General features: G+C 39.8%; 2 protein-coding genes across 10 annotated transcripts in view; one reads left to right on the top strand and one right to left on the bottom strand.

Moving 5' to 3' along the window:
- The window catches only part of tpra (translocated promoter region a, nuclear basket protein), a 39,744-nt gene extending 28,855 nt beyond the window's left edge, over nt 1-10,889 (top strand). Inside the window, exons 37-55 of one of the 6 annotated variants that reach the window (XM_076876559.1) lie at nt 1,825-2,019; nt 2,191-2,302; nt 2,415-2,608; nt 3,287-3,357; nt 3,544-3,743; nt 3,888-4,094; nt 4,226-4,344; nt 4,667-4,738; nt 5,309-5,524; nt 5,600-5,798; nt 6,893-7,089; nt 7,479-7,550; nt 7,634-7,725; nt 8,951-9,063; nt 9,206-9,256; nt 9,389-9,500; nt 9,687-9,784; nt 10,268-10,369; nt 10,605-10,889. In XM_076876559.1, coding sequence (XP_076732674.1) covers nt 1,825-2,019; nt 2,191-2,302; nt 2,415-2,608; nt 3,287-3,357; nt 3,544-3,743; nt 3,888-4,094; nt 4,226-4,344; nt 4,667-4,738; nt 5,309-5,524; nt 5,600-5,798; nt 6,893-7,089; nt 7,479-7,550; nt 7,634-7,725; nt 8,951-9,063; nt 9,206-9,256; nt 9,389-9,500; nt 9,687-9,784; nt 10,268-10,369; nt 10,605-10,660 — 2,478 coding nt within the window. In that variant the 3' untranslated portion in view covers nt 10,661-10,889. Of the gene's footprint in view, nt 1-1,824; nt 2,020-2,190; nt 2,303-2,414; nt 2,609-3,286; nt 3,358-3,543; nt 3,744-3,887; nt 4,095-4,225; nt 4,345-4,666; nt 4,739-5,308; nt 5,525-5,599; nt 5,799-6,892; nt 7,090-7,478; nt 7,551-7,633; nt 7,726-8,950; nt 9,064-9,157; nt 9,257-9,358; nt 9,501-9,686; nt 9,785-10,267; nt 10,370-10,604 lie in introns of all 6 variants that reach the window. The other 5 variants (XM_076876558.1, XM_014412710.4, XM_014412707.4 and 2 more) reach the window with 5 other exon arrangements.
- prg4a (proteoglycan 4a) overlaps nt 10,469-26,069 on the bottom strand; it is a 21,767-nt gene continuing 6,166 nt past the window's right edge. The window contains exons 3-16 of one of the 4 annotated variants that reach the window (XM_004573982.5): nt 21,782-21,974; nt 21,243-21,359; nt 19,595-19,708; nt 19,015-19,083; nt 18,840-18,902; nt 17,167-17,292; nt 16,839-17,063; nt 16,609-16,698; nt 16,438-16,524; nt 13,677-13,816; nt 12,922-13,081; nt 12,511-12,591; nt 12,259-12,387; nt 10,469-11,571 (exon numbers count right to left, since the gene is read on the bottom strand). In XM_004573982.5, the coding sequence (XP_004574039.1) occupies nt 11,381-11,571; nt 12,259-12,387; nt 12,511-12,591; nt 12,922-13,081; nt 13,677-13,816; nt 16,438-16,524; nt 16,609-16,698; nt 16,839-17,063; nt 17,167-17,292; nt 18,840-18,902; nt 19,015-19,083; nt 19,595-19,708; nt 21,243-21,359; nt 21,782-21,854 (1,665 nt within the window). In that variant the 5' untranslated portion in view covers nt 21,855-21,974 and the 3' untranslated portion in view covers nt 10,469-11,380. The remainder of the gene's footprint in view (nt 11,572-12,258; nt 12,388-12,510; nt 12,592-12,921; nt 13,082-13,676; nt 13,817-16,437; nt 16,525-16,608; nt 16,699-16,838; nt 17,064-17,166; nt 17,293-18,839; nt 18,903-19,014; nt 19,084-19,594; nt 19,709-21,242; nt 21,360-21,781; nt 21,975-26,069) is intronic. The other 3 variants (XM_076876561.1, XM_076876562.1, XM_076876560.1) reach the window with 3 other exon arrangements.

Here is a 26,069-nt window from a genome sequence, read left to right as displayed (position 1 = left end):
TTACACACGCAGACACAGAGAGAGGTGTGAGTTTTCTTCAGTGTATTTCTGACATTCAGGATTCCCCTCGAACAAATGGCCATAATTTCCTAACCGTAGAGGCTAGAACGGTCATTCAGACATTGTTTTGTTCAGAAGAGATGGGGGAATCTTCAGGTCTTCATAATTCAGAGATAAAATATAAATTATTAAAGATATATGACTTGTAATACACTGTAACTGAGTAGAGGCGAAGCAAAAACTGCCTTGACTTGCTCTCAAACAACCTTTGGTAACTCTAAATCTATATGGAGCATCAAAATCATTCTTTCACCGTAAGAAACAGCAGGCTTTGGTGTACAGTCATGGAAATTTTCAGGGCTCTGTGGAAATCCATCAAAAAGATATGATGAGAGAAAAAAGTGACTCATTTCCAGAATTTGAAATCTGATGAAATCTGAGCGAGGGACAAATTTCCTACCCTCAAACAAGTCTAACTCATCTCAGAACGGTAATAGGTGAGAAAATAATTCTTGAATTGTGAGCATCAGGAGTGTCTGAAGATATACCGGGACAAGCCTCATGTCTTAACTTCGCTTCGTTAAGAAGATATGACAATTGGAAAATGCCTCTCATTAGAGAAAACCAGCGGTGATTTTGAACAAACTCTCCATTGAGTTTATATGGAGAGTTTTCTGACTTTGTGTTACTCTGAGGAGATTTGCAAAATAACTATGAGTCCCACAACAATGATAGGGACATTTTCTGAAAGCCAGCAAAAATACCTACGTTTTGGTGTATAATCTGTGGGGCTTGAGTGGAAATTGAGCGAGTAGCAAGAAGTTGTTTGGACATGAAGAGAAAATTCAAACAGTTTCACTGTCCCCTCTGAGTTAATTGCATAGCAACCATAGCAACGCATGTATTTTCTGAAAAATCACAATTTTGCAACTGAAGACTTAAAGAGAGATAAGATTAAAACAGTAGAAGATCTGAAAAAGCTGAATCATACAGGAATAGCCCAATCATTTGAGAACGTTTTAAAGTTTGAATGGAGTTTCTAGGTGAAAGTATGAGGCAGTAGTTAAGTTTCAAAGACAAGAAAGTTTTAGCAGAATTGTGGAAGTTTCCCATTCATTTCAATGGGACAAATTAAAGGAAAAAAGTGTAATATTTTAAAAAGTATAATAGTAATAAACACCAAAAGTCATAGCCGGCATAAGCAGAAAGAGCAGAACAGTTTAGAGTTTGAACGGTGAAAATAGCACAAAAATTGTGGAAGTAGATCCACGGCGAAAAGTGTACGGAAACACCCGGAATAATAAAGAATAAAGAGAAACAGGAACTCAATAGTGTGGATGCCTATTAAGGCATCCACACAAATACAGGATTATTTGGTTTACACTTAACAACTGTCAGTCAGAGTTTGGTTACAACAAATACTTGGTTATTTGTGAGAAAAGGTTCTAGTTTGTGTTAAAGTAGACTTCACAATGTTATTTTAAAAAGGCCTTTCTACCAGACAGACCTGAAGGGAAACCTTTGCCATGAGCAGTCTTTTTTCCCCAAGTGGCAAAGTGATGACACTGAATACTCGAACAGTTTGTTTGTTTTTTGCTTTTTTACTGTAATCGTCTAAACACTAACCAAGCAAGTAGTCAATTTGAGGAAGAAGACTATATTAGGAACTATGAGTTGTTAATTAATGTCCTCTTCTTTCCTTTAAAATGTTATTTAACATAATACTTTTTTCTCAGTGAAATTTGGAGAAAAAGATTTAGGCAATTTAAATGTCTTGCATAAAATGGTATTTTAATCTTTTTGGCACGTTTACCTCCCCTTCAGACGGTTGTTGAGCGTGAAGCAGACATAAAACATCTGAAGGAGCAGCTAACTGAAGCCAAACAAGCTAATGAAGCAAGCCGAACCGCACAGGCCAGCCAAAACCAGAGTTCCCAGTCTGTCCACTCAAGTGATGCTACCGCAGCTGCTGAGGCAAACCAGGCACAACAAGAGGAGCTTGCAAAACTCAGACAGGAGGTATCTGAGAATCCTACATACTCCAAACTACATTCAAGTCCAACTGTCGTTCGATTTCCCTCCATAATCGTTTAATGCAAGCACAGTCTCTTATGTTGAATTTTACGCACTAAATTAAAATTAGATGTTGTGAAAGCAGTTTTTTTTTTTTTTTATGAATGTTTTCGCTAGCTATCCGAGAGCAAAATCAGAGAGGAGCAGCTCAAACAGCAGATGGCCGACAAAGAGGAAAAAACTAAGAAGGCCTTCCTGGGAGCCAAGACCAAAATCAACCAGCTAAACAGTGAGCTCAGAAAAACACTATAATATGAAAATCTGCTGACAAATATCACCAAACAAACAAGCAAATATGCTTAGCGTGACTAAAATTTGTGACTTGCTTCCTTTACCTTCAGGTGCTAAAGAGCAGCTCAGTCAGGAGGTAGAAGAACTGAAGCAGAGTAAAGAGGAGCTGGAGGTGAGAATGAATGCCCTCAAATCTCAGTATGAAGGACGACTTCTTCGGCTGGACAGAGAGCTTAGGGAACGGAGAGAGACACAAACGCACTCTGACACCAGAGAAGAAACACAGGACCAGAGTGGAGCTAAGGTACAGGATGGACTTGAAGGCACACATTACATAGAGCATGTTTTGAAAAAACTCACCCTTTTCTTGTTATAATTGTCTAAAGGTATGCTAAAACTCAGATTTGTTATTTTAATGTGCATGCATGTTTGTATGTCGCAAAATTAAGAAGAAAGCCAAAGTGGTATAAGAAAACCTTCTTTACAAGCTAAGATGAAAATATTACAGAAGCAAAGTGTGACTGACTGTGCTAGACCAACACCAGAAATAGAGCCTTTATTATGGATAACATAACCCATCATTTTGTGTTATTACAATCGTATTTCTATGAATATTTAAATATTTTATTTTTCAAAATGTTCCAAAATTCAAATGTGAAACCTTGTTTGTCTTAAAATTGAGGTTTTAACAATACAGATATTTTACAAATGGTTATATTTTTAAAATTACAAATTGTATGCTTTAAGTATTTGCAAATTTCTCAAAATATCGTTTTAAAAATACTCTGGAAACAATATTTTACAACTTTGAGAAAGTGTTTTGTTTTTTTTTCCCCCGAGGAATTGAATAATTTTTTGTCTAAATTGCAACAGTAAAAAAAAAAACGCATTTTTTCCTGTAATTAATTTGCTTTGGCTTTGCTAAATTTATTTCCATCATGTGATTGTGGTAATGATCAAGAACACACCTGTTTGTCCTTAGATGGGTGATCAGACGAGGTCTGCAGACCAGAGACAGATATCGTTGAAGAGTCCTGCACAAGACAGAGGAAGGTAAACTATAAATTGCTCTGAATGATTGTAAACGTTTCATACAATGTCAAGTCAGTGGACGTAATGAGGCTGTAGTTTGATGAACTTAAAAACCACATTACAAAGACGCCAGTATGAACTCTCAAAGCCTGAAAGAGAGCTTTTCTAAATGTAGAACAGACACAACAAATCGCTTTTCTCCATCAGTTCCACTCTGTCTGAGCCTCCAACTGCCAACATCCGACCCACCCCAAGTACTCCATCTCCTAGCAACAAGCCAAGTCCCTCTCCTGGCAGCAAGGCCACGCCTCGAGCCAGCATCCGTCCTTTGGTTACCCTGGCAACTGTCCCTGTCCCAACACCTATGGCCACAGTAATGCCGACCACACAGACTGAAAGCCAAGAGGGTAAGAACAAGAAGGCCATCCATTCAACAATTTTCTTCTAGAAGAAGACAACTGAAATAAAAGTAGATCTCTGTTGGAGATGCGCTTTGAGATTTTGAAGCAGTATGTGTCAGTATATGTCAAAGTGAAATGTGTTTCTCCTAGCAGTGCTGATGAATACATCAGCCTCTGTGCACTCTACCAGCTCCAGTATGGTGAATGCACCCACCTCCATATCTCAGCCAAGCAGCACTCAGGCCACAGCGTTTGTTCAGCCCACTCAGCAGCAGGCAGCCAGTCAGGATGCAGGGCCCAGCGTGGAGGCAGAGCGGCCATCTACATCCTCATCCCCCTCCTCTCTGAGTGTAACAGGTCAGAAAGAGAAGCCTGAAACTTTACTCACAAAACACCTCAACAGTAAAAAAAAATAAATATAGTACTGAAAATGTTGATGGTCAGATTCTTAACTGAGGTCCTGGTGTGTTTTTGTGATGCCACTAAAGCATCTTCAAAGCGAAGCAGAGATGATGATGATGAGGAGGAAGAAGAAAGCAGACCCGAGAGCTCACACACACCTCCAACCACCAAAAAGCTACGCCTCAAAGCAACAGCAGCAATGCAGGTAAACACAAAAACCCAGAAACTAGAAATAGAAGTGCTGTCATTCTTAAACTGTTAGTTCTAGGGTATCTTATGTTGTGTGAATGCTGATTAAAGACAGACCTGTTCCAGGCCACTTGAGTTTTGCAAACTGATGAAAGTCTGGGAATTTTAACTGATGTCACGAAGAAAAGTCCAGAGCTTCCTATTCGATATCTGCAGTAGGAGCCATTTTAATCTGTTGTGTCAAAACCTCAAAAGCTTGGCACGACATTATCAGTTGTTTTGTTGTCTGTGTGTGTTTAATAAATGTAAGTCAAACTATGGCCCTTGGTGTGTTTCAGGTGGAAGGTGATGAGGAGATGGAAGGAGAGCTCAGAGATGAAGAACGGCAGGATTCACCAGATGATAATCAGGTCTGTTGTCAAGTCAACTCTTCTGGTTCAAGTAAATGTTGGTTGTCATATGACCATAGAACTTAAAGTTAGTCGTTAGCTGATAGCTAGTTATCTCTGCTGATTTCTAAATGCAGAGATGCTTTTGAAAGCAGCTACTTTACCTGATTTTCCAGCTCTAGCCAATGAAAAGGCTGCTTCTGGATAGTTTCTTCAGAAACACAGTATTCAGGCCTTTGGTTCATCTTTCCACTGCCAAGTTACATTTAAGATTTCAGATGTACAGCATGGTGAACAATTCACAATTATAAACCGTATTTCTGAAATGGGTGACTAAAAGCTGTCTTGTGTAAGTTGTAACATGCAGTGGGTGTGATTTACATCTATTCTGCACATCTTGTTCAAAATCGGGTATGCAGAGGATATTTACCTTAAACACTTGCATGATGCTATGATGTTGGAATATAAAGCGCACATTAAAAAATAAAAAGGCTCACACAACTGAAATGTCTTGTCAGATTGTTTGCATATGAACACAAACAGGCCTGCAAAGGTGTGTGATAAGACCTGATTTTTATGTTTGGGATGTAGGAGCTCCCAGAACAGAGCTTCCCAGTCTTATCGGGGGACGACAAGGAAAGTGAGGAAGAGGGCGTGTCCCAGTCCGTTCCCACTGACCTGATGTCCTCCCAGGGCTCTGCCATCATCCGAGATGTGATTGTGATCGACACCGACAGCGAGAGCCGCGAGAGTAAAGATGGAGAGGAGAAGGAGGAGGAGGAAGAGGAGGAAGAAGAAGATGATGAGGTGCTGCTGCTTTTCACTACCATGTTTTGAGTTTTAATCTAATGGCAGGTGTTAATTTCTAACTTTGTCTGTTAGTATAAAGAGGATGAGGATGATGATGAAGATGACAATGATGCTGCTGACAGCGGAATGAGAGCGGGAGAGGAAAGTAACGAGGACAGCGGAGAGGCCGAAGAGCAGAGGCGGGAGGAACTGACAGAAGGCACTAACACTGAGGAGAGTGTGTGTGGAGCACCCTCAGGCTCACAGCACCCCAGTGAGCCAACAGCCAGTGGTGAGCACCAAGGCCCGCTTACATCTCATTTCATGGTCAAAGGAGCTTGCAAAGAAAAGCGTCTGGACTTCTTTAAGTTACTTGAAGACGTTTCACCTCTCATCCGAGAAGCTTCTTCAGTTCTAAGGTCAAATGGTGGAGAGTCCCAGATATAAACCTAGTGGGAGTAACCCCCCACAGAGGGACAAAAGGACCCCCTGATGATCCTCTAATCGCCTGAGCCAAGGTGTGAAACTGGGTGTGGGTCCCAATCAGCCAGAGTTTCGGGTGAGTTCATTGTGAAACCTGGCCCCACCTTATCATGCGAATTCCTGAGATCAGATGGCCCAGGATGTGAGTGGGCATTAAGGTGTCTGGGGAGGGAACTCAAAACTGGATTATAGATGGATTATAGATTATAGATCTACATTGGAGAGACCAAACAGCCACTTCACAAGCGCATGGCACAACACAGAAGAGCCACCTCCACAGGACAAGACTCAGCAGTCCATCTGCATCTTAAGGATAAAGGACACTCTTTCGAGGATGCCAATGTTCACATTTTGGACAGAGAGGACAGATGGTTTGAAAGAGGAGTGAAAGAAGCATCTATGTCCACTGTGAGCGACCATCTTTGAACAGAGGCGGGGTTTACGACACCAACTCTCTGCCATCTATAATCCAGTTTTGAGATCCCTTCCCAGACGCCTTAACGCCCACTCACATCCTGGGCCATCTGACCTCAGGAATTCGCATGATAAGGTGGGGCCAGGTTTCACAATGAACACACCCGAAACTCTGGCTGATTGGGACCCACACCCAGTTTCACACCTTGGCTCAGGCGATTAGAGGATCATCAGGGGGTCCTTTTGTCCCTCTGTGGGGGGTTTCTCCCACTAGGTTTATATCTGGGACTCTCCACCATTTGACCTTAGAACTGAAGAAGCTTCTCGGATGAGAGGTGAAACGTGTGCAAGCAACTTAAAGAAGTCCAGACGCTTTTCTTTGCAAGCTCCTTTGACTACGATGACCTGGATGACTGAGAACCTTCACAGACATCTCATTTCATGCATGCTTCTCTCAAAATCGCAACCTGACACACTCATCTCTTCCAGGTGAAGGCAGCGGTGATGCCCCATCAGAGTCCGACCACCCTAGAGACCCTTTACACCTTCCTCCAACCTCTGCCCCCTCACCTTCCTCATCCTCCCTCACACCCCGGATGCCACACACACGAAGGCCCCCACACCCACTCCCACCTCGCCTCTACATCCAGCCTCCTGCTCCTGAGCTGGGTCCCCCACAAACACAGGTGATAACCTAACAGACATTTCTTTTTTTTATTGTTGTTCCATTCAAAATATATGTTTTGGATTTGGAGTGAGCTTACTTATCATGAACAGGAGGCAGGTTTGTTATCCACATCGGCTAAATGAGTGATGCAGTTTAATTAAGAGTTTAGTAGAAAGATGCCAAAAGCGTTTTTTTGTTTAGATTCATCTGGGAGTTTTAAGTAAGTCAAATTAATACATATACTGTCCAGTTATTTGGTGTTATATAAAGCCACCTGAAATCACAATGCCAATCAGCAAAGACTGATTAATAATACCGATCAATAGTGAATGGTAAAATCATTACATGGAAATATAAGAGGAGAAGAAAGCAGCACTCTGACAGTAATGGTGTCTGTGTGTGAATCAGAGACAGGCCTCTCAGCTGCGCAGACCATCGTCAGGACGTGGACCTCAGCTGACTCCTGGAATAGGCAGTATGGTAAGAGATGTGTGTTGTGAACTTTGACCATATTATTCAGTTTCTGTGGATCAGCTAGCCTAAATGTGCCTGTGTGTTGTCAGCAGCCTTTCTTTGATGATGATGACAGAATGGTTCCCAGTACTCCCACTCTGGTTGTTCCACATCGTACTGATGGTTTTGCTGAGGCTATACAGTAAGAGAGAGAGAGAGACAGACACACACACACACACACACACACACACACACACACACACACACACACACACACCTGGCTCATAATGTCTTCCATCATGGCTGATGTTTGTAGATCGCTGTATAAGATTCTGTATATTATCCTGGAACTTTATTTATTTATTTATTTACTTATTTTAAAGAGGATTAAGTTTCAGAGAGGCAAATCTAGTGAATATAGTGGTTGAAAGGTGACTTTTGTGTTTGTATGGAAGAAACTCTCATTGCTTTCAATGCACTGTGGGCTGGAACACAATAAGCTCAGGTTGTTCGGCCTCCGATGCCTCAAGATGTTAAAGTAAGGAAACTATTTCAAAATATTTCAGTTGAGCTCTGGATGATACTCTACTGTGACAGAGAAGCTCAAAGTGCAAGTCATAAAGGGACTACTTTATAGAGTCAGAAGTGGTCTAGAGTTTGGTCAATAAGTTGATCTTTGAGAGGAGATGGGACAAATATAAATTGATTCAAGGCTGGTTCCCAGAACCTGTTGATTAGGCCTCATATTTTAATTCAATGGACACAATATTAGGATCCCTATGTTTTCTGAAAGCAAAATAAAGAATAATCTAGTTTAGGGCAAAAGACCAACTTCACACAATCTACTGTTTTTAAGGTATGAGTCAGTGTGATAGTCCATCACGCACTAAAGATTCCCATACTTTACTCCACTGCTTCACTTTAACTTTCCTTCACCCCGTTATTTTGTGTCTTAACTGGACTGTTTCTAGACATAGTGGTATCATAAGATCTCAGACTCATTATAGATTTATTAACTCAGGGATTTTTGAGGTGAGATTTTCATGGAGACAGAACAGACAGTGGTCTGCTGCTCCCTGTGTAGAGAAACCTGTCAGTTACAGTGTCCGTATTTCCAGCAACCAGGTAAATAAGTTAAAAGCAATTTAACCTTTTAGAGGGGAAAACTGCAACCTGGTACAAAACTAGTTTAAAATGGCAGAGAGAAGTGATTTCCTTTTAGAAAAGCATTCAAGTGGCCAATTTTAGCACTTTTGTAGGGGATTTTTTTTCTTTCTCTAATTGCAGCAACTAATTCTAGAAGGAAGCTGCAGATGAAACATGTGTTCTTGAGTGAAACATGCAGAGAAGGCAAAGGAGACTACAAATGTGGGCTGCTGAAAAGATGCATTTTAACACGTGTTTAAGCAGATGTTTTTGATCTCCAGCTCACCTCAGGTAGCAGGTCTGTCCACCAGATTCAGGTTTGGACCCCCTGAAGATCTGCTGCCACAGACTTCAGCCTCACACTCTGACCTGGGACAGCTGGCTTCTCAAGGAGGTACTGCACAAACGCTTAATTGTAACTTGTGCATGCAGTCTGATACTCGAGTTAAAACATTCATTTTTTCGTGTCAAACTAAATCTGTATGTAGGTCTCGGTATGTATGAATCTCCTCTGTTTCTGGCTGCTCATGATGAAGATGGAGGAGGAAGGAGTGTCCCCACCACACCTTTACAAGTGGCTGCACCAGGTGAGAAAAACGCACAAACCCCGAAGACGAGATTTCCTCAGTCGGCGCTGTCCAGCTCTTGGGCTCAAAAGCTCAGTATTCCCTGTGTCTCTGTTTCATCAGTGACAGTCTTCACTGAATCCCTGCCCTCAGACAGCAGTGACAACATGGCGTCCCAGTCAGTTCCCATGGTAACTGCCTCTACTGGAATGGCTGCTGCTACAGATGATGGAGATGAGGTGTTCATGGAGCAGGAAGTGGAGGGGTGAGCTTTTAAGTTTTCAGTTTTCATTTATGTAGGATTTACTGTCAAATTATTTTTTTGGACTCATAAAAATCTAAAAAAGAAGCTTCTCACATGGTGTTAAAATAGATTTGTGAGAGAAATGTTGACTTTTATTTTAAACCTGACACCGCTGGAAGTTTTCTCTGATTGTGGATGTGTTTCCAGCCCTGGAATTGAGTCTACCCTGGAGAGTCAGACAGACATGGAATCAGCAGGACAGCAAAGCGATGATGCGTCACTGCCATCTACCAGCCAAGACCCTGGTAATGTATTCTGTTTACTGACCGATAGATGTCAAAGCAACCATATCCTGTGCAAAGTTGTTATAAAGGTGAAAACTGTCCTCAATTAATGTACTTTTAATGCTGTAAAATTGGACATTTGAACATTGGGAATCTATGAGGACCAGCCTAAAGCTTCGAAAGCGAATCAGAGGAACTGCAGTTTTTTGAGTTTGCGCTGCCTTCATTTTTCAGCCCAGTGCATTGTGTCTGTTTCCATGCTTAGTCCATATATAATCCATGGTGCAGACTTATAGAACCTTTAAACCCCAACAACACTTATTAGCAGTCCTTTTTTTTTTCTCCTGTCAATTTAATTAAATGTTTAATATATTAGCTCATTAGTCTGAAAGGGAATTCCATTATTTTGCTAATGAAAGACGTTGAAAAGCACTCGTCAGCTAAAGCTTTCATATGTGCACAAACTCTTGTGTGATGTTTTTTATTTCCCTTCTTTGATTACAGACACAAGCAATATGACGCAGCGTCACACAGTGGCCAGTCAGCCTCTGGTGAGCAGCCTGTCAAGCACAGGACCTCGAGGAGTGAGACTAATCAGCCGCAGAGGTAAGGTGTCAAAGCTTTAAAGGACTATCCTTCTGGGATGGTTGTTAACCTCTGCCTGTGAGAATATAGTGTACACTCACAGAACTGACTCAAGTCCTGTAGTTTTAAATGATAAAGCAGTTTATTGAAGTGCATTAAGCAGCATTACACTCAGGGAACAAGAAGAGTGACAATATGGTATCTCACTGATCGCCTCACACATTTTTTTTTTTGTCGTCTTTCGCTAATATTTCAGGAACGTTCTCTCGAGAAGGGAGGGGAGGATCTCTGGGAAGAGGAGGAATCTCCTAATGAAGATATCATCAGTGAAGACTTAATCATCTTATTCAGTAAAACATAAACAAGGCAACAAATTTAATGTCAATACATTTTAGGTCCACGTAAAATCTGACTATTACTGGAGAGATCTGACAGGTGTGTGACTTCTGATTCTGTTATTTTGTTAGTTTATTTCTTTTTTTGTCCTCTGATCTTTGGTTGTTTATACATGTGTTTTAATAATAAAGTGGAAATATGAGGAGCAGCAGTGTCATGGGATGCTTTTTATTTATAAAATGAAGAATATTTTGGAAGGATGTAGTGGAGGACACGAAGATCAATTATCTAAACAATGCCAGAAATATTTCTTTTGAATTGATCAAATAATAAAATTGCTCCACGTGTTTTGCTTTTGTTTTGTATCAGTGTCGACAATCACTGGAATCCACTTTTAATGAAAATAGCTGTGAATTAACTTCTTTTTCCTCAAACTGTGGGCTGGCTTTAGATAATCCTTAAAGGTTATGTTGCAGTTCATGATGGGTAGAATAACTTAAACCCACCATAGAATATGTGGTGTTGTGCTCATATGGTTAACATGTGTAGACTTTTGTGATGGTATTTATTTGACCCTTCCAGATATTATAAATGTCATATTAATGTATGAGGAAAATCAGCAGCAGACTTATTTATTATGAGCCTTTTTTTTGCGCGTTAACAAAGAAAACACAACAGGTCTCCTGCAGGACTTTCCTAAGGACAGCGCAGCCAAACTCTGATAGAGTTGGCTGGCTGGGGAAGGACCGTGTTCTGGCCAGCCATGTTTGCAGAACTGGTTGCCACAGTAGTTTGGCTGAGGATGGGCAAAGGTGCAAAGGATGCAGATGGATCAGGCTTGGTCAGCACTGGCAGGTCACCCGAAATCTGGATGCTGAAGAAGAGAGCTGCAGAGATGACAGAACAGGTGTGAGTTTAGTTACTTTGCTGATGCAGTATTTATGGCTATATCTGCCTACATTAGGGCAGTAGAGGAGACAATGAATACAAAATTAACATATGAACTTATACTGCTTATCACAGTGTCATGGTGATGTTCCTCCAAGGCTGTTGCTCTAGTTACATTTTTGTTTTAACAACGACCGGGTCTTTTTGCCTAAAGATAAAACTGTGGCTACAAAACTATAAATGAATTCATTGAAAGTCCATTAAGATGCCAAGGTTCTTTTTGAGACCTTATCCTGCCATCATTAAGGTTCCATGTGGTGGAGTGTAAGTAAGGCTTAAAATGTCTGGGTAGGGATCTTAAGACTGCAGGTAGTTGATAGCTGGTGTAGTAGGCCACCTCTGATCAATAGTGGTCATTCACAGTGGACACAGTTGTAATGTCCTGCTTTTAAGGAGGGGAAGGACAAACCGTGTTTTAGAAAAGATTCACACAAGGAGAAATAATGGTCCCCCAAACTTTTGGCATGTTGTTAGCACTACATCTTATTCACTGGATGATTTCGTGGTGGCCAGGTACACCTTTTATATACAGGCTATGGACTGAACCAACAAAGATGAGACGATGTGTAATCTCTACCGCTATTAAAACTTAATGTGTATAAACAAAATGCTCTGATTGTTCTTACGTCCAGAGAAGACGTAGTGATGGTATCTGCCGCTCCCCTGAGGGCTGGTCATGGACAGAGCCGAGGTGATGGGGGTGGGAAATCCCTTCAGAGACACTTTGATGTTGATCTCTCCACCCAGAAGAACTCCTGAATGTCAGAAATAAAAAAATAGCATGGTATTAAAAAGCACAGGACCACTTAGTCCAATATGGTTACCAGCTCTTTAAAGCTAAAAGGAACAGAATTTAAATAATTTGTTGAGCTACAAACCAGTATTCATGGAATTTCTTGGTTTCTTGCTGCAGGAAGGAATGCTGTCTGGTGGGAATGTGAAGCTCTGCAAAATTTCTCCTAGTGGACAAATACAGAGATATCATTACTATTGATTCATTCTACCTGTATGTTTTGTTCAGTTTTATATAGGCTTTTATATACTTTTTAATTGTGTTTATATTTAATCTAAGTGCAAGGTTGAATCTGCCATAAATAAATAAAATAAAATAATGACACTGTTACTGTAGCCCCTGCCATAACCAATGATGTCACTGGCTTCATCTCTGGGGACCATCAATTTTGTGGTATGTGGGGGGTGGCACTTATAGTGTGTGAAAACTGTTAAATTGGGCACTAGCATTGGCACCATGACAGTGGAGTTATTTTGGGTCTGTCTTTGTTCCTCACCATTCTTAAAGAAGTACACAGTTTCTGGTTTGCTCCTGGTGGCCGGCACTGCCAGTGCAGCACTGATGTGTCCTGTCAAACCAGGGAATTCTGAGACCAGAGGTTTGGGGTAACCCGGCTCCATCACCATGTTCCCATCTAAACGCCAGTACTGGTCCCCCTGGAGACAAAGAGTGATTAATACATCCAACATCCATCAGCACAGAGGGTGCTTCTAGGACTGCTCTTCCACTATGATTCCCCCTTGTTGTATTCATATAGCTAGTTGCTGTAAAAGGTCATGGTACAGTAATCCAGTACTGAAAACTATATCCCCTTTCAATGTGGTAAGCAACTGTTGTATTTAGTTTAAAACGTCAGATTCTGACTTTTAAACCTCAAAACTTTAATGAAAGCGTCCAGGATGATGCTTATAGATTATCCACAAAGGTGGTCTGGCTCAGCTGATATTCTACACATCTAATCTCGTATGGAGTGCTTTGATTAAGCAGTTTTAGCCTGCTCAAAGTTAGTGTGCCTATACAAGCTGCTTTGCAACCCACTTGCACTCGGCCTCCTCATTTCATGTTGTGCACACAATGATCAATGCTTTGTTGTTTGATGACTATGCTGTGTTCTCAGTGCTGTTGCTGACGCTGTGGTATCACAACACGCACTTTAGACATTTAGCAGACACAAAAAGAAAAGAAAGAAAAGGTGACATACAAGGGCAGCTTTAGTTGTGATACTGTGACGGATTCTAGTGATATCTATACCTTGATAATGTAGGTGTTTCCTTGGCAGTTGGCACGTGTGAAGATGGTGTCGATGGGAGATGAGATGCCCAAAGTGTCTGTGATACTTTGTGGCTGACCCACAGAGCGGCTGATGGGATCAACGGACCAGAATAACTCGCCTGCAACACACACAAACATACATACACATATCAGGCATATCACATAACCTGTAAATCACGTTACATAATATCACTGTCCAAGTGCCAACCTGTAATTATCAAAATAAATAAAATTCTGGCCACTTGAGACCAACTCTCAAAGTAAATCACTCTGCTCAATCACTTTGTATTAAAACACCAAACTTTAAAGCATTACAAAGCAGGGCCCTATTTCAGGAAGCCGGTTTAGAAAACTCAGAGTTAAAAACGATACTCAGGGTTGAGTAACCCCGAACTGTCCAACTCGGAATATTCGGTTTCAGAAAGGCTGATAACAATTAGTTCAGTCAACGCGGAGTTGCTTTAACCCCAAGTTAAGCGCGCGCACGAGGATACATAAAGCCCTGATTAGTGGAGCACAGATTAAGCGAGTCACCATGGAGACGGAGGGAAAGAAGGCACGGTCAATGTATTTCACAGCGCTTGAGGCCGAAATTCCGATGGCAGCATATGCCGATAACATGCAAATTCCGTGGAAAAAAAGTAACACAGCCTCAGCTGCAAAAGAAAGGGAGCATGCACGGCAAAACATAGCCGACAGAGTCAATGCGTGAGTGTTAATTTAAACGTTGATCTAGGGATTTCCACCCATTTAACACATTATTTTATTATATTTTATTTTATTTTTTATTTTATACATTTTATTTTGTGATGTGAGCGCAGGTGCAACCCAACAGGCTCCAAACGTTCCTGGCAGCAAGTAAAAATGAAATATAAAAATATAGTCCAAACAGGTAAGGTGTAATTGTATTATGAGCCATGGTGCTTGGTCTGTTTGTCCGATGTAAATCAATTGCAGTTAGAGGCTACATTAATTTTCTTTCTGTAAGCACTTATTGAAATTATCTGAGCACATTACAAGTACATATTTGCTTACTCTGTATGCTCAAATGTGACCCGTTATAGCCAACAGAAAAAAAAGCGGAGGCCTGAAAAACAGGTGGAGGTCCTCCACCACCACCACTCACAGAGCCTGGCCACTTGGCTTCCACATTTGTGATAATGTTGGCAGCATCACATATGATCTTCACAGTGCAGAGAACACAAATTAGCATCCATTACTATAATGAAATAATTTGTTAGTTTGAAATGCTACAGGGAACTATGTACCTGTACATTAATGCTGTGGAAAGACTTCCTGTTCACATAGTCTCCTTCATTTACTGAAGGAGCAATGATTGGAATGTGAGTGCCATCTATACAGCCAATCACGCCTGGGAACCGTGAAAATAAATGTAACATTTAAGTAGTAGTTCAAATATCACCACATCATGAATTAAGTTTTGTTCATCCTGATACCTGCAATTTTGTGGCATCCCTCTTTGATAAATCTTGTGGGTCTATGACCGGGGAACACCACAAACGAGTACAGGAGATGTTTCAGTGCAACTGTAACATTCCTGACTGCCCGACAGACGGTAGCCTTGGAAACGTGCTCAGCGTCACCAATATTATACAGAAAGCTCCCGTTTGCAAAAAAACCGAAGTGCAATACAGATAATACGTAATGAACTGAGAGCATGTCCGCGATGTGTCACATGAGCAATATTAGTCCTGAGGATGTTATTCAAATAAATTATAGATTGTGCTGAAAAACGGTAACGTTCACACAGGAAATCATCAGGAAATGATAAAATGTCCAAACGCGCTCTAATCACTCTCTCCCGGCGGAGAGAATTTGGGCTTCAACATCTACTGGCTCTTCAAGGAAGGGGCACGCCATGTCTGACACTTCCTACAGTCAGGTTTCTGACAAAGAGGCGGAGACAGTCAGGGTTAGTTGAAGTAAACCTGCTAGGGGGCAGGTTAGCTTCACGGAGTGTGTCGTCATAGTAACTCACTCAGAATTAATCTAAACTCGCTTTGTGAAACCGAAAACCCAGAGTTTTCGTTAACTCAGGGTATACTTACTCAGAGTTTGCACTAAACCGGCTTCCTGAAATAGGGCCCAGGTGTACAACCTAGTACATCTTTTTATTTGTTTGTTTAAGAATCTGGATTTTGCTAAGAGTTAAAGTTGGAGGTGTGGCTGCTTTGATTGATAGCTGTGTCAACATAGTCAGCTGTAGTCACTACCTGTCTACTAGGCTGCTGTTTGCTGTGTTTGTGCCTTTTGGAGAAAGTTAAATTGAATTTCTCAGAAAATAGTATAGATATGTTATCAGTCTGTTACTTGGCACTAATTAACTCACACAAACACAGATGTATAACTGTACACACACACACAGTTATTTGATTTAGCCTGCTAACCAACTTGCAAACACTCTGCCTTCTCTTCTAAGAACGGTCATTTCTTGCTCCAAAGAGCAACATGGCTAAAAATGCTAATGTTGATGCTTCAAAATGCAGAACCTATAAATGAATTGATAACATCATAATGTATGATATATACATGGACAGTCTATAGCTAATATGCTAACATTAATCCAAATGAAAAAACTGTTGCATGCTTGCAACAACCTGCAGTCACTAAACTTCACAGCATATATTGGCAGAGGATATAGTTTGCCCAGCATAGCTACAGAGCATATTAACCCTAACCCCCTCACGCCTAGCCATAATTTGACAGTCACAGCACTCACCTTTAAATACCAGAATGGTCCCGTTAATGAGCGCTGTCAGTCCATTGATGGGAGAATGGCTGCATAGGTCGACATCAGCAAAGACCCCTGCACGCACACATACATTTTTATGTAATTTAGAAGAAGCTTATTAAACACACCCACAACCACAGGGCACCTTCAGCTGCTTACCTGTTCCTGGTCCTTCAGATCCTCCATGCCCCAAGCCCTGTAATACATCTTGAAGAGTGCTGGGTCTGGAACCTGCTGGAACACCAAGGCCTATGAGCACAAAGAACAGCATTGCTGTGTACTGTAGTATGTTGGGAATTGTTTTTGAACAACTTGTTTTAATGAACCTAAAACAAGTTGCAAAAATCTTGGTTCATCTACAATTATGAAATAATTTCTGTTAAATAAACCTTGACTAAGCATAGATGAAGCAGCTCCCCCAGGGGATAACACAAGCTGGGCATCCAGTTTACTGCCAACAGCTCCATGAGCCAGGGGGCTCACTGGAGCACCAATGCCCAGAGACGGAGCATTATTGATGGGCAGAGATGAGCCTGGTGCTGGTGAGTATGGAGCTCTGCTGTGAGAGGAAGGGACTATCACAGGCAGCAGGCCAACAGGCATGCTACTCACACCTACAGGAGGAATGAGAGACATTACCTTTAATGACCATTAATCAAACCTGCATTTTGCTCATTTAAGAAAACTAAGTTACGAAAGAAAGAAAGTAGTCCAAACCATGTTGTAGCTGATTGGCTGATACAGCAGAAGGGGTGGAGTCAGATAAGCCAACAGTCAGTGAGTTGAGGAGGCCTGAAGAACCCTGACACTGAGCCCCAAGGTGCTCTGGGCAGCGGCCTCTTCCTACATACAACAACGGTAATGCAGCATTATTATTCATTTTTGTTACTCTTTTAAAGGAAGCTAATGATGGAAGGATTTAGCATTGCTTGTGCTTTGTCAGTTTTGGACAGAGTAAGGGCTGTTCCCAGATTCAGTACTGGCAAATATTCAGTAATATTTGAACTAGAGATGGCACGATACCACTTTTTTATGTCCGATACCGATACCGATATTATAAATTTGGATATCTGCCGATACCGATATGAATCCGATATAGTGTTTTTTAATCAACAAAACTGTTTTTTAAATATCTTGCTGCATTTTGTATAAGTTCATACTCAAGTTTAAAACAACAACTACACTAAAGCTATTCTGTTATACCTGTATGCAAAAAAAAAAAATTTCATAGTTCAGCAATACTGATCAATCTAATAAACTTAAACCTACACCATCCTCCCTATTCTGGTATTTTAAAGAGTACTTAGCATAAATATTAAGCAACCTAACTAATAGGGTTCCAACTCCCAGCAACAACAAAAATAAATAAATAAAAAATAGGGAACCACCCCTCACGCTCCACCTCATGATGCTTAATCGACGTAATCAACCTTAATTTGATGCAGTGTGAAAAAAAATGCACAGAAATCAATTATTTTTCAAGAAATATTAAATAGATTCAACATCTTTCTTCAACAAAATTGCAGACTGCACAGATGGTACCTTCCCAAAGGAAAAAGTACTATAGCTTACTAGGGTATATATATTAGACTTAATAGTTACTATATACAGTAATTGACTTCTATTCATTTTACATCAAATTAAAACTTTGGGTGTCAGATAATTATTTATTAAAAGCTAGACATTTTAAATGAGAATAAGAAAGAAAAGTATGTCTTTGTGCCCCCTTTTCCCTGTTAATGCCCTATCGGCCCCCCTGGCTAAACTTTGCTAGATCCGCCCCTGCACAGTTACCAGCCGTCAGCTACGTAGAAAAAGATCCTGGAGTAGAAAGTAATATTAAATACATTCTAACAACAGCTGATCAAGCTTAAACGTGCTGCTGTTGTTCAGCCGCTGGTTTCCTCTTTCTGGTGCAAAGTGGGCCAAAAGCAAACTAGAGACACGGACTGCGACAGAAAAGCCGATCAGCTGATCGTTAAGCAGTTTCATGATTGAAGTAGCAGCAGGAGAGGCAGTCGCTTGTTAAGCTTAACGCAGGAATGCTTTACAAACATTCAGAGATGGACTTACACACTTGCTTTACTTCTCTCGGGATAACTTTGTCGGAGATGAAATGCCGGGTTGCTAGCGAAGCTCCACATGCTATCCAGACCACCGACAGGTCCCGCATGCCACAGCTGCTCTATCACGTGATGCATACTGCTCCGACTGCTAACGTTCTGAGGTGAGTTACGGCGTGTTGCAAGTTTTGTGAGCTGCTTTCGTGATATTTAATGGATCGGATTACATTTTTTATTTTTCTCCGATATCCGATCCAGTAATTTAGGTCAGTATCGGACCGATACGTAATATCGGATCGGTCCATCTCTAATTTGAACTGCATTCACCTGTGAAATATTCCTCACTCTCACTATTGGAGGATTTCCTGTTCCTCTGGGATTTCCGCTTTCCTGAGGTTGATAAAACAGAGCAGAAAGGCTTAAAATAAGATACCAGGAACTGTAATGAAAGCATTAGGAACATTCTTGTATTGATGTCTGTAGTAACTGACTACAGGCATACCTGAAGCTGTGGCCCTTAGAGACTGGAACCTGCCGCGATATGACTCTGGTGAGAGTGGCACTGTGGCGTCTGTCAACACAGAAAAATGAAAAACTAGAAATTAGAATAGAATAGAATAATCCTTTCTTTGTCCCACAAGGGGAAATTTGGTTTTAACAGCAGCCAGAAAGACACATTACAAACAAACAGTACACAGAACAGAAACATACACAATTTTTCTTTCTTACATATTTACATTAAGGACAATGGTTACTATAAACAGAGTACTGTACCGTTATTAAATTAAATAAAATTAACTACAGATAAGAGGCAAACACAGGTTGTAGTGCGAATCGGTTGATTAAATTATTGCAGTTACAGCGCAGATGTGAACATCTATGATTGTTGGGAGCGGTTTTGATTGTGCAGTCTGACAGCTGCAGGGAGGAAGGACCTGCGGAAACACTCTTTCATGCATCTAGGATGCAGCATCTGCTCAAATCGCATGTGAAATAACATTTGTCCTTAAAGGCCTACAAGTTCAGATGAGTTGGGAAATGGGACAGTCTATGCAGTTGCAGCCGTGACTGTGGATACTTACTGCAGTTCAATTTGTAGTCATGGCAACAGGTGTTGTAGAGGACACACAGTGGATCACATTCGCACAGCTTACCACGTCGGAAGACCTCACCACAGCGACCCTGACATGACTGTGCTGAAAACACAGACAGAGAGGAGCATGTCATCACAGGACAGCACATTGCTTCGACTGGCTTGAAATTTAAAGCCGTGATATTCTATCTGCCATGGGATTTAATAAGATAAGAAAAAGACACACCACTGAAAAATTAGCATCTCGTGTTTTACTTTCAGACAATCGTGCACTTGTCTTCCAACCAGTAAACTTTTCAACCGTTTGAAGTCACATAAAATATCCTATTTTCTGTCACTCATTCTTTTAAGAACGTTTCACTTCGATAATAAGGGAGTAATATATAATAGAACACTGCACACAAAAAATCCATCACTGTTTGTGCATTTAGGTCAAACATAGCAGCAGGACAGATGCTTAGTGCCCGTTACGTTACAGCAAAATGCAGCATAGCTTTTCATTATATTATTCTTTTGGTTTAAAAATGAATAAATAAACTGCCAGTATAACAGATAACTATATTTTGTATTTGGCTGGTGCCAGTGTTGGACTTGTTGTCCAACTAAACACCATATCAAAGAAACAATTAGCTTAAAAATATTGATAAGTATATATAGAGGGACAAAAGAAATCATCAAAGTTGAAGCAACTAGGTGAAAAGAACAGTTCTTTGGAAAGAAACCTCTAAACAGCTATAAAATTTAACACAAATAACAAACCAAAATGTAAAGTGTAACAGAAGAAAGCTCTAGAACAAAACAATTAGAAACATTATGTTTCCATGAAAATAGCTACTAAACAAACAGAAAGAGGAGGACATATCGCAAAATAAAACAAACCCAAACAAATAGTTGTGTTCTGTAGTAATTAATACAGCAAACAGAAGAAACATAACAGGAAAAACAAAAGATCCACAGAGCCCAAAACAAGCTTGAAGCGTTTGTGGGCTTCAGGAAGAAACATGATCATATTTTAAAATGGAGAAAAAAACTTTTAAACACTGAAAAGCAAACACAAAAAAAGAAAGAAAAAGAAAATCAAAACAGCTTACAGAAACAGATAACTTAAAGATAAGTAAGTAATCTAACACAACAACAATAAGGGTACATCTTTCGCCATCTTACAATGCTGTGATTGCAGCCATTCCCCAACTCTCTGTGAATGGTGCTCATGGCCATTGATCAGTGGTCTTTGATCAGTGGGTTTTGGTCAGTGGGTTTTGGTCAGTGGTCATGAGAATTTGCACAATTATGATTAAGTAACTGACCTCCCAGTCCATTGTTCCTTCAGTGGGCTGGTTTCAGTCACTATGCAAATTTACTGTTTATAAGATTTGGGGAAACCTGCAGTCAGCTGAGACTGAAGAAGTCACTTGGATGAGTGACGAAACGTTTCTCCTACAAAACACTACGTCCAGATTCAACTTTTGGAGAAAACAGCAATAATAGATTCACTGCTTCCACATCGAGTAGTTTTTCTGTTTTTATTCATCTGTGTTGTATCTTAATACTCGTCTACAAAAAGAAGAGGTGTAAAATGTGTAGACTTGTATGTTTTTAAGCTTTGTTTTTTTAGGCTGTTATTGTATCTGTCTCACCGATGGTGCATGTAGCCTCAAAGTCCTGGCAGCACTCATTATGTTGCAGGCAGCTGAAGTCACACTTACACTGCCAGCCTCTGTTGAAAACCTCACCGCATCGACCCACACAGCTGCCTGAAGACAGAAGAAATGTGACTTGAGTCATAATTTAATTTCTATCTATTTTATAGTTATTGGGTTCAGTATTCTTTATTAGCATTTTTATATTATGCATAGTAGAGACATTATTTAAGATTTCTCTTTGTAAAATGCAAAATGATACAGCGCAAAACAGGACAAATGCATTACTGGATATTAGAAGATCAAAAAGGATGCATCCAAGGAATTGCCAGTGGAGTGATTTGGTATTTTAGGTACATAGCTAGAAAACTGTAGACAGATAAACATGGCATGCTAAATACATAACTAGAGATCTGAGGATGTTAACTGTTTTAGTAAGTGCATTCTCCGACAATAAATAAAAATTTTAGACATCTTTTAGACATCACAGCACGATATTGTAGAAAAACAGATTAAATGTAAATGTTGATGTATACCTGGGCCAGCAGCAGCTGATGTCATACCAAGTCCAACAAAGAGAAGCCCGAGTGATATAATCATCATCACCATCTTCACCTTTATCCGTGAGCAATATCAGATCAGATCTAAGTGAGATAATCAGTAGTTAGTTACCTCCTCAGTGTGTCACCTCGCCTCTTCTGCTCTGTCTGTCATCTGCTGTCTGTTGGTCTTATATATGAGACAAAAGCACACACGAACAGGACACTTTTAATTAGCAGCACACACAAACACACACTGGCAGTACACCCACAGACTAATTAAAAACTGCCAACATGCATTTAAACTTCCTACACTGTCAGTAAATCAACTCCTACACAGAGTGACGTCTTTCAAGACTTAAAGTAAAAAGTAATTAGATTAATTACTCCAGTAACATAAATAATATTTACGTATTTGAGATCAAATGTGCCGTAAAGCACTTTGAAAGTAAAAAGGAGCACTAAATCAGAAGCTATGTTTACTACAAGTATTTGTACAGACATTTGCTTCCGTGTGATACCACTCCTACCTGTTGACCTTTTGGCCACATTTTTCCAAACAACCAACTTAGGTACTTGATCCAAAACTGATGTCATGTGGCTTTATAATCTTTTATGGTGGATTTTAAATAGTTCAACTTGGTATACGTGTCATAAAAAGTGTCAACATATGGGTAACTTTAACGAGGAGATGAACAGAGGCAAAAAGAAGAAATGACTGAGAGGGGTCCATCCGGTGAGGCATTTACTAAAGTTTGATGTATATGCACTGCATCATATTAGTTTTATTTATTTATGCTCTACAGTAAAACAAAATTGATAAAAGTCAAGTAGATTTTTTTGGTGGAGGTGGAGGCAAAATTATGGGATGGGGATGCCAAAGGAACCAGGCTACTGGTGTTAACTGATTATGTCACTGCTTATAGCGGTAGCAGCTATATCATTTTTTGACAGATTATATGGTATGCTTCAGATCATGTGCTCCATGCTTTTCTCTTCCCAAGTACAAGTTCATCTTTATTTCATCTGAAAAGATTTTTTTTCTTTTAAAAAAAAATGCAAATCAGATATTTTCTGGCAATGTCTAATCTGGCCTTTGTGTAATCAGTGGTTTCCGTCTGTATTTCAGTTTATCTCTTGATTGTAGATTTTGAAAATGATATGCCTCCTTCCTTGAAAGTATTCTTGACTTGGTTAAATTTTGTGAAGTTGTTTTCCATTAAAGGATTTTTTTTTGTGACAAACTGTTTTTCTGTTTGGATCTTTCTGTGGATTTATTTCTAATTTCCTTGACTTGCACATATATTTCTCTAAACTTCTTATTCAGAGTTGCAGCGAACAGAGACCAAGTGTAACTTCAGCACTTAGAATAAACTCCACACCTCTTATCGCTTTAGTGTAATAAGGAAAAACAAGCCTCACCTGGTTATGAAACTGCTTATCAGTCAATTGTCCAATTATTTCTGAACCTCACAAAATATGGCACTATGTATAAAAAGGGCTGTAAATACTAAAAGGTTAACACAATATCTTAGTTAAACTCCAAATTGATTGCTTGATTTAAAATTAACTGTGGTAATAATAATTATAATAAATAATTATATGATTTTTGTCATTTCCACAGTGCTTAGCAGTTAATTCAGAATTTATGACAGACAAAAACTATACTTGTTGTACTAGCAAACATCTACTCTAAAATATTGACAATAAATTAACAACCAACACAACAAAAGCCACACTGACGTTTTCGTTTGCCCATATCTATCCAAAAAACATGTCTAACCAGGGACCAAGTCCCTGCTTATGGATGGGACTAATCAGGCATAAAATACAATTATATATTGAAGGTCAGTTCTGTACACAGCCCTTACATGTAGGCAATTGATGTATCAGTTCTTTTTTTGAAGCCATCTCTTTATATGTACAGCGTTATGGTCATAAGAAGCTGCTTATTCAAACGACATATGGGATTATTTTCAAGTAGAAGAAAGGCTCTGTTTGACAATACTGAGTTGGACACAATGTCAATGAGTCACTCCACCAGACCAAACACACCATTAACACGCCCACACTGCTCACAGTCACCTGCTGGCCTTTGCACTGAATATATGTGTGTATGTGTTCTGTCTTCTTCATATGGTTCATTTTGAACAGTCAATTATGTGTGATGGGGAGCCCTCTAATAAGCCCTCAAGGATGGATGTGGTTACTTCAGGGTATTGTGATTGGCGAGATGGCCAGATTAAAGCAGCTCGTAAAATTTTATTAGCACCCCACATTGTGACCATGTACAGACTGTGGGATGCATGTTGGCGGGCAGTTCAGAGCAACACACACACACTTGTTAGGTGTAAAGGAACAAGAGTCCAGACAGACATCATGAAACATGTATTTAAAGAGCATCTGGCAGTAGAAATAACTGATTCATTCATCCAGCACATGTAATTGTCACTTATACAATATACAAGTCAGACAGTTCACTTGAGAAATGTGTCTGTTGCTGTCTGTAGCTGCCATGGGACAGAACATCGTGCCTGTCCAATCACATTCACTTTGTTCAGTTTTACTGTCAGTGGTAATGACTCTGGTGGGACCGTGGGCTGCTGACCAGTGTCTGCTCACATTACCTCACCCTCCTGGTATCATCCTCTCACTGTCTTCACTTGTTCCTACTCGTTATTTCATTTTTATAGTGAGAGCCAATTACATGCTTAAGTTTATTTAGTAGTGGGAAAGGAATGTGTTCCTTTGTTTACTTAGTTTGATTAGCTCATTCCAACTTTTAACTGCAGCTTTATTAGGAATATAATGTGAAAAGCTTGTATGACAATATCTTATGTTTTCAGATAAATTTGAGTTTTTACATTCCACAGTTATTGATCTGTTAAGCACTTTCTAAAAACACAAGTTAATGACTTTTGGTTTGTCTAAATCAAAAGACTTCTTAATACTTAATGCTTTTCCCAGTAACACATCATTCTCGGAAAAGGAGAGCCTTTAATGACTAGTCACAAAGGGGTGTGGGTGTTATGGTTTTGAGGTTTAGTTGGTGTTTTGGTCTATAAAATTTCTATTTATTTTTTTCTATTTTTCGTGATTCCTTATTTCTCAGCTTTTGCACTTTCCTAAAGTCTCTGTGACTCTGTCTGTCTTATTACTGATTAGTCATTTCCTGTTTTATTTTGTTATCCAGTTTTCCTTTTGATAAACTTGTCTGATTTGTTCTCAGTTGCTGTCATATGCCTTATTAATTCCCCTTAGGGAAATCAAGCTTATTTAATTCCATGACGGAGGGATAATATGCCCTGTCTGTCAAACCACTGATTTATGGCCCCATGTCAAAAGATTTATGACTTAGGAAGTTATAAATTTTATGACAGTTATCATTTTTATGAATATCGTAAAATTAGGATATGTCATAACTCGGTAATAATCAGTCCCAAAAATATGATCACGAAAATGTGGACTAGGATAATGAATAGGATGTTTGAGACAGAACTGGACTATAGAATCATTCATAATGGTGTGCTGTTGTCATTTTAAGCGAAAAAGTTTACTTTTTAGACTAAAAAGCTTTTGTAACAGTGATGATGGAGGGAGATGGAGGCTGCATGCCCCTGCATGCCCCTTTTTGATTGCCAACTGTGAGATTGACAGATAAGGTCTAGGAGTAGTCCCCAATGTTTGCAGACGACATTGTGATCTATAGTGAGATTAGAGAAGAGAGATATGGAGAGAAAAGGAATGTAGAAGCAAGACACAATACAGTGGTCCTTCGTTTATCGCAGTAGTTACGTTCCAAAAATAACCCGCGATAGGTGAAATCCGCGAAGTAGCTAACTTTATTTTTTTACAATTATTATAGATGTTTTAAGGCTGTAAAACTATGGGCAGAAATCTGTGCCATCAGAAACTGAATTTGAATAAGTTAAATTTGAATTTGAATTGCTCGGATTGAATCTGAATTGTAACTTGAATAAATGCTTTTAAAAACTGAATATGAATTAGCCTAAATTGAAATTTAATTTTATATTTTTAAAATGAATTCATTTGCTTTGAAACCGTATTTTATCCTTTAAAAATTTAGCTCTCGAATAATTTCAGATTCCCTTCTCACCATTCAATTTCAGTTCCAAAATTCAGTTTTTTGGGACTTACATACGGTTCCGGTAATCAACCGCAGATTAATACAACTATGTTCTACTAGCGGACCGAAAGTGTTACTGACGGGAATCTACAGCATCTTGAGCTGACTTAAGACTTCAGAAGTCATTCGTCATGTCGA

This window comes from Maylandia zebra, linkage group LG18, assembly GCF_041146795.1.
Source record: "Maylandia zebra isolate NMK-2024a linkage group LG18, Mzebra_GT3a, whole genome shotgun sequence".
Taxonomy (NCBI): Eukaryota; Metazoa; Chordata; class Actinopteri; order Cichliformes; family Cichlidae; genus Maylandia; species Maylandia zebra.
The sequence above is the reverse complement of the archived record's forward strand: the minus strand, read 5'-3'. Positions and strand labels throughout refer to the sequence as shown.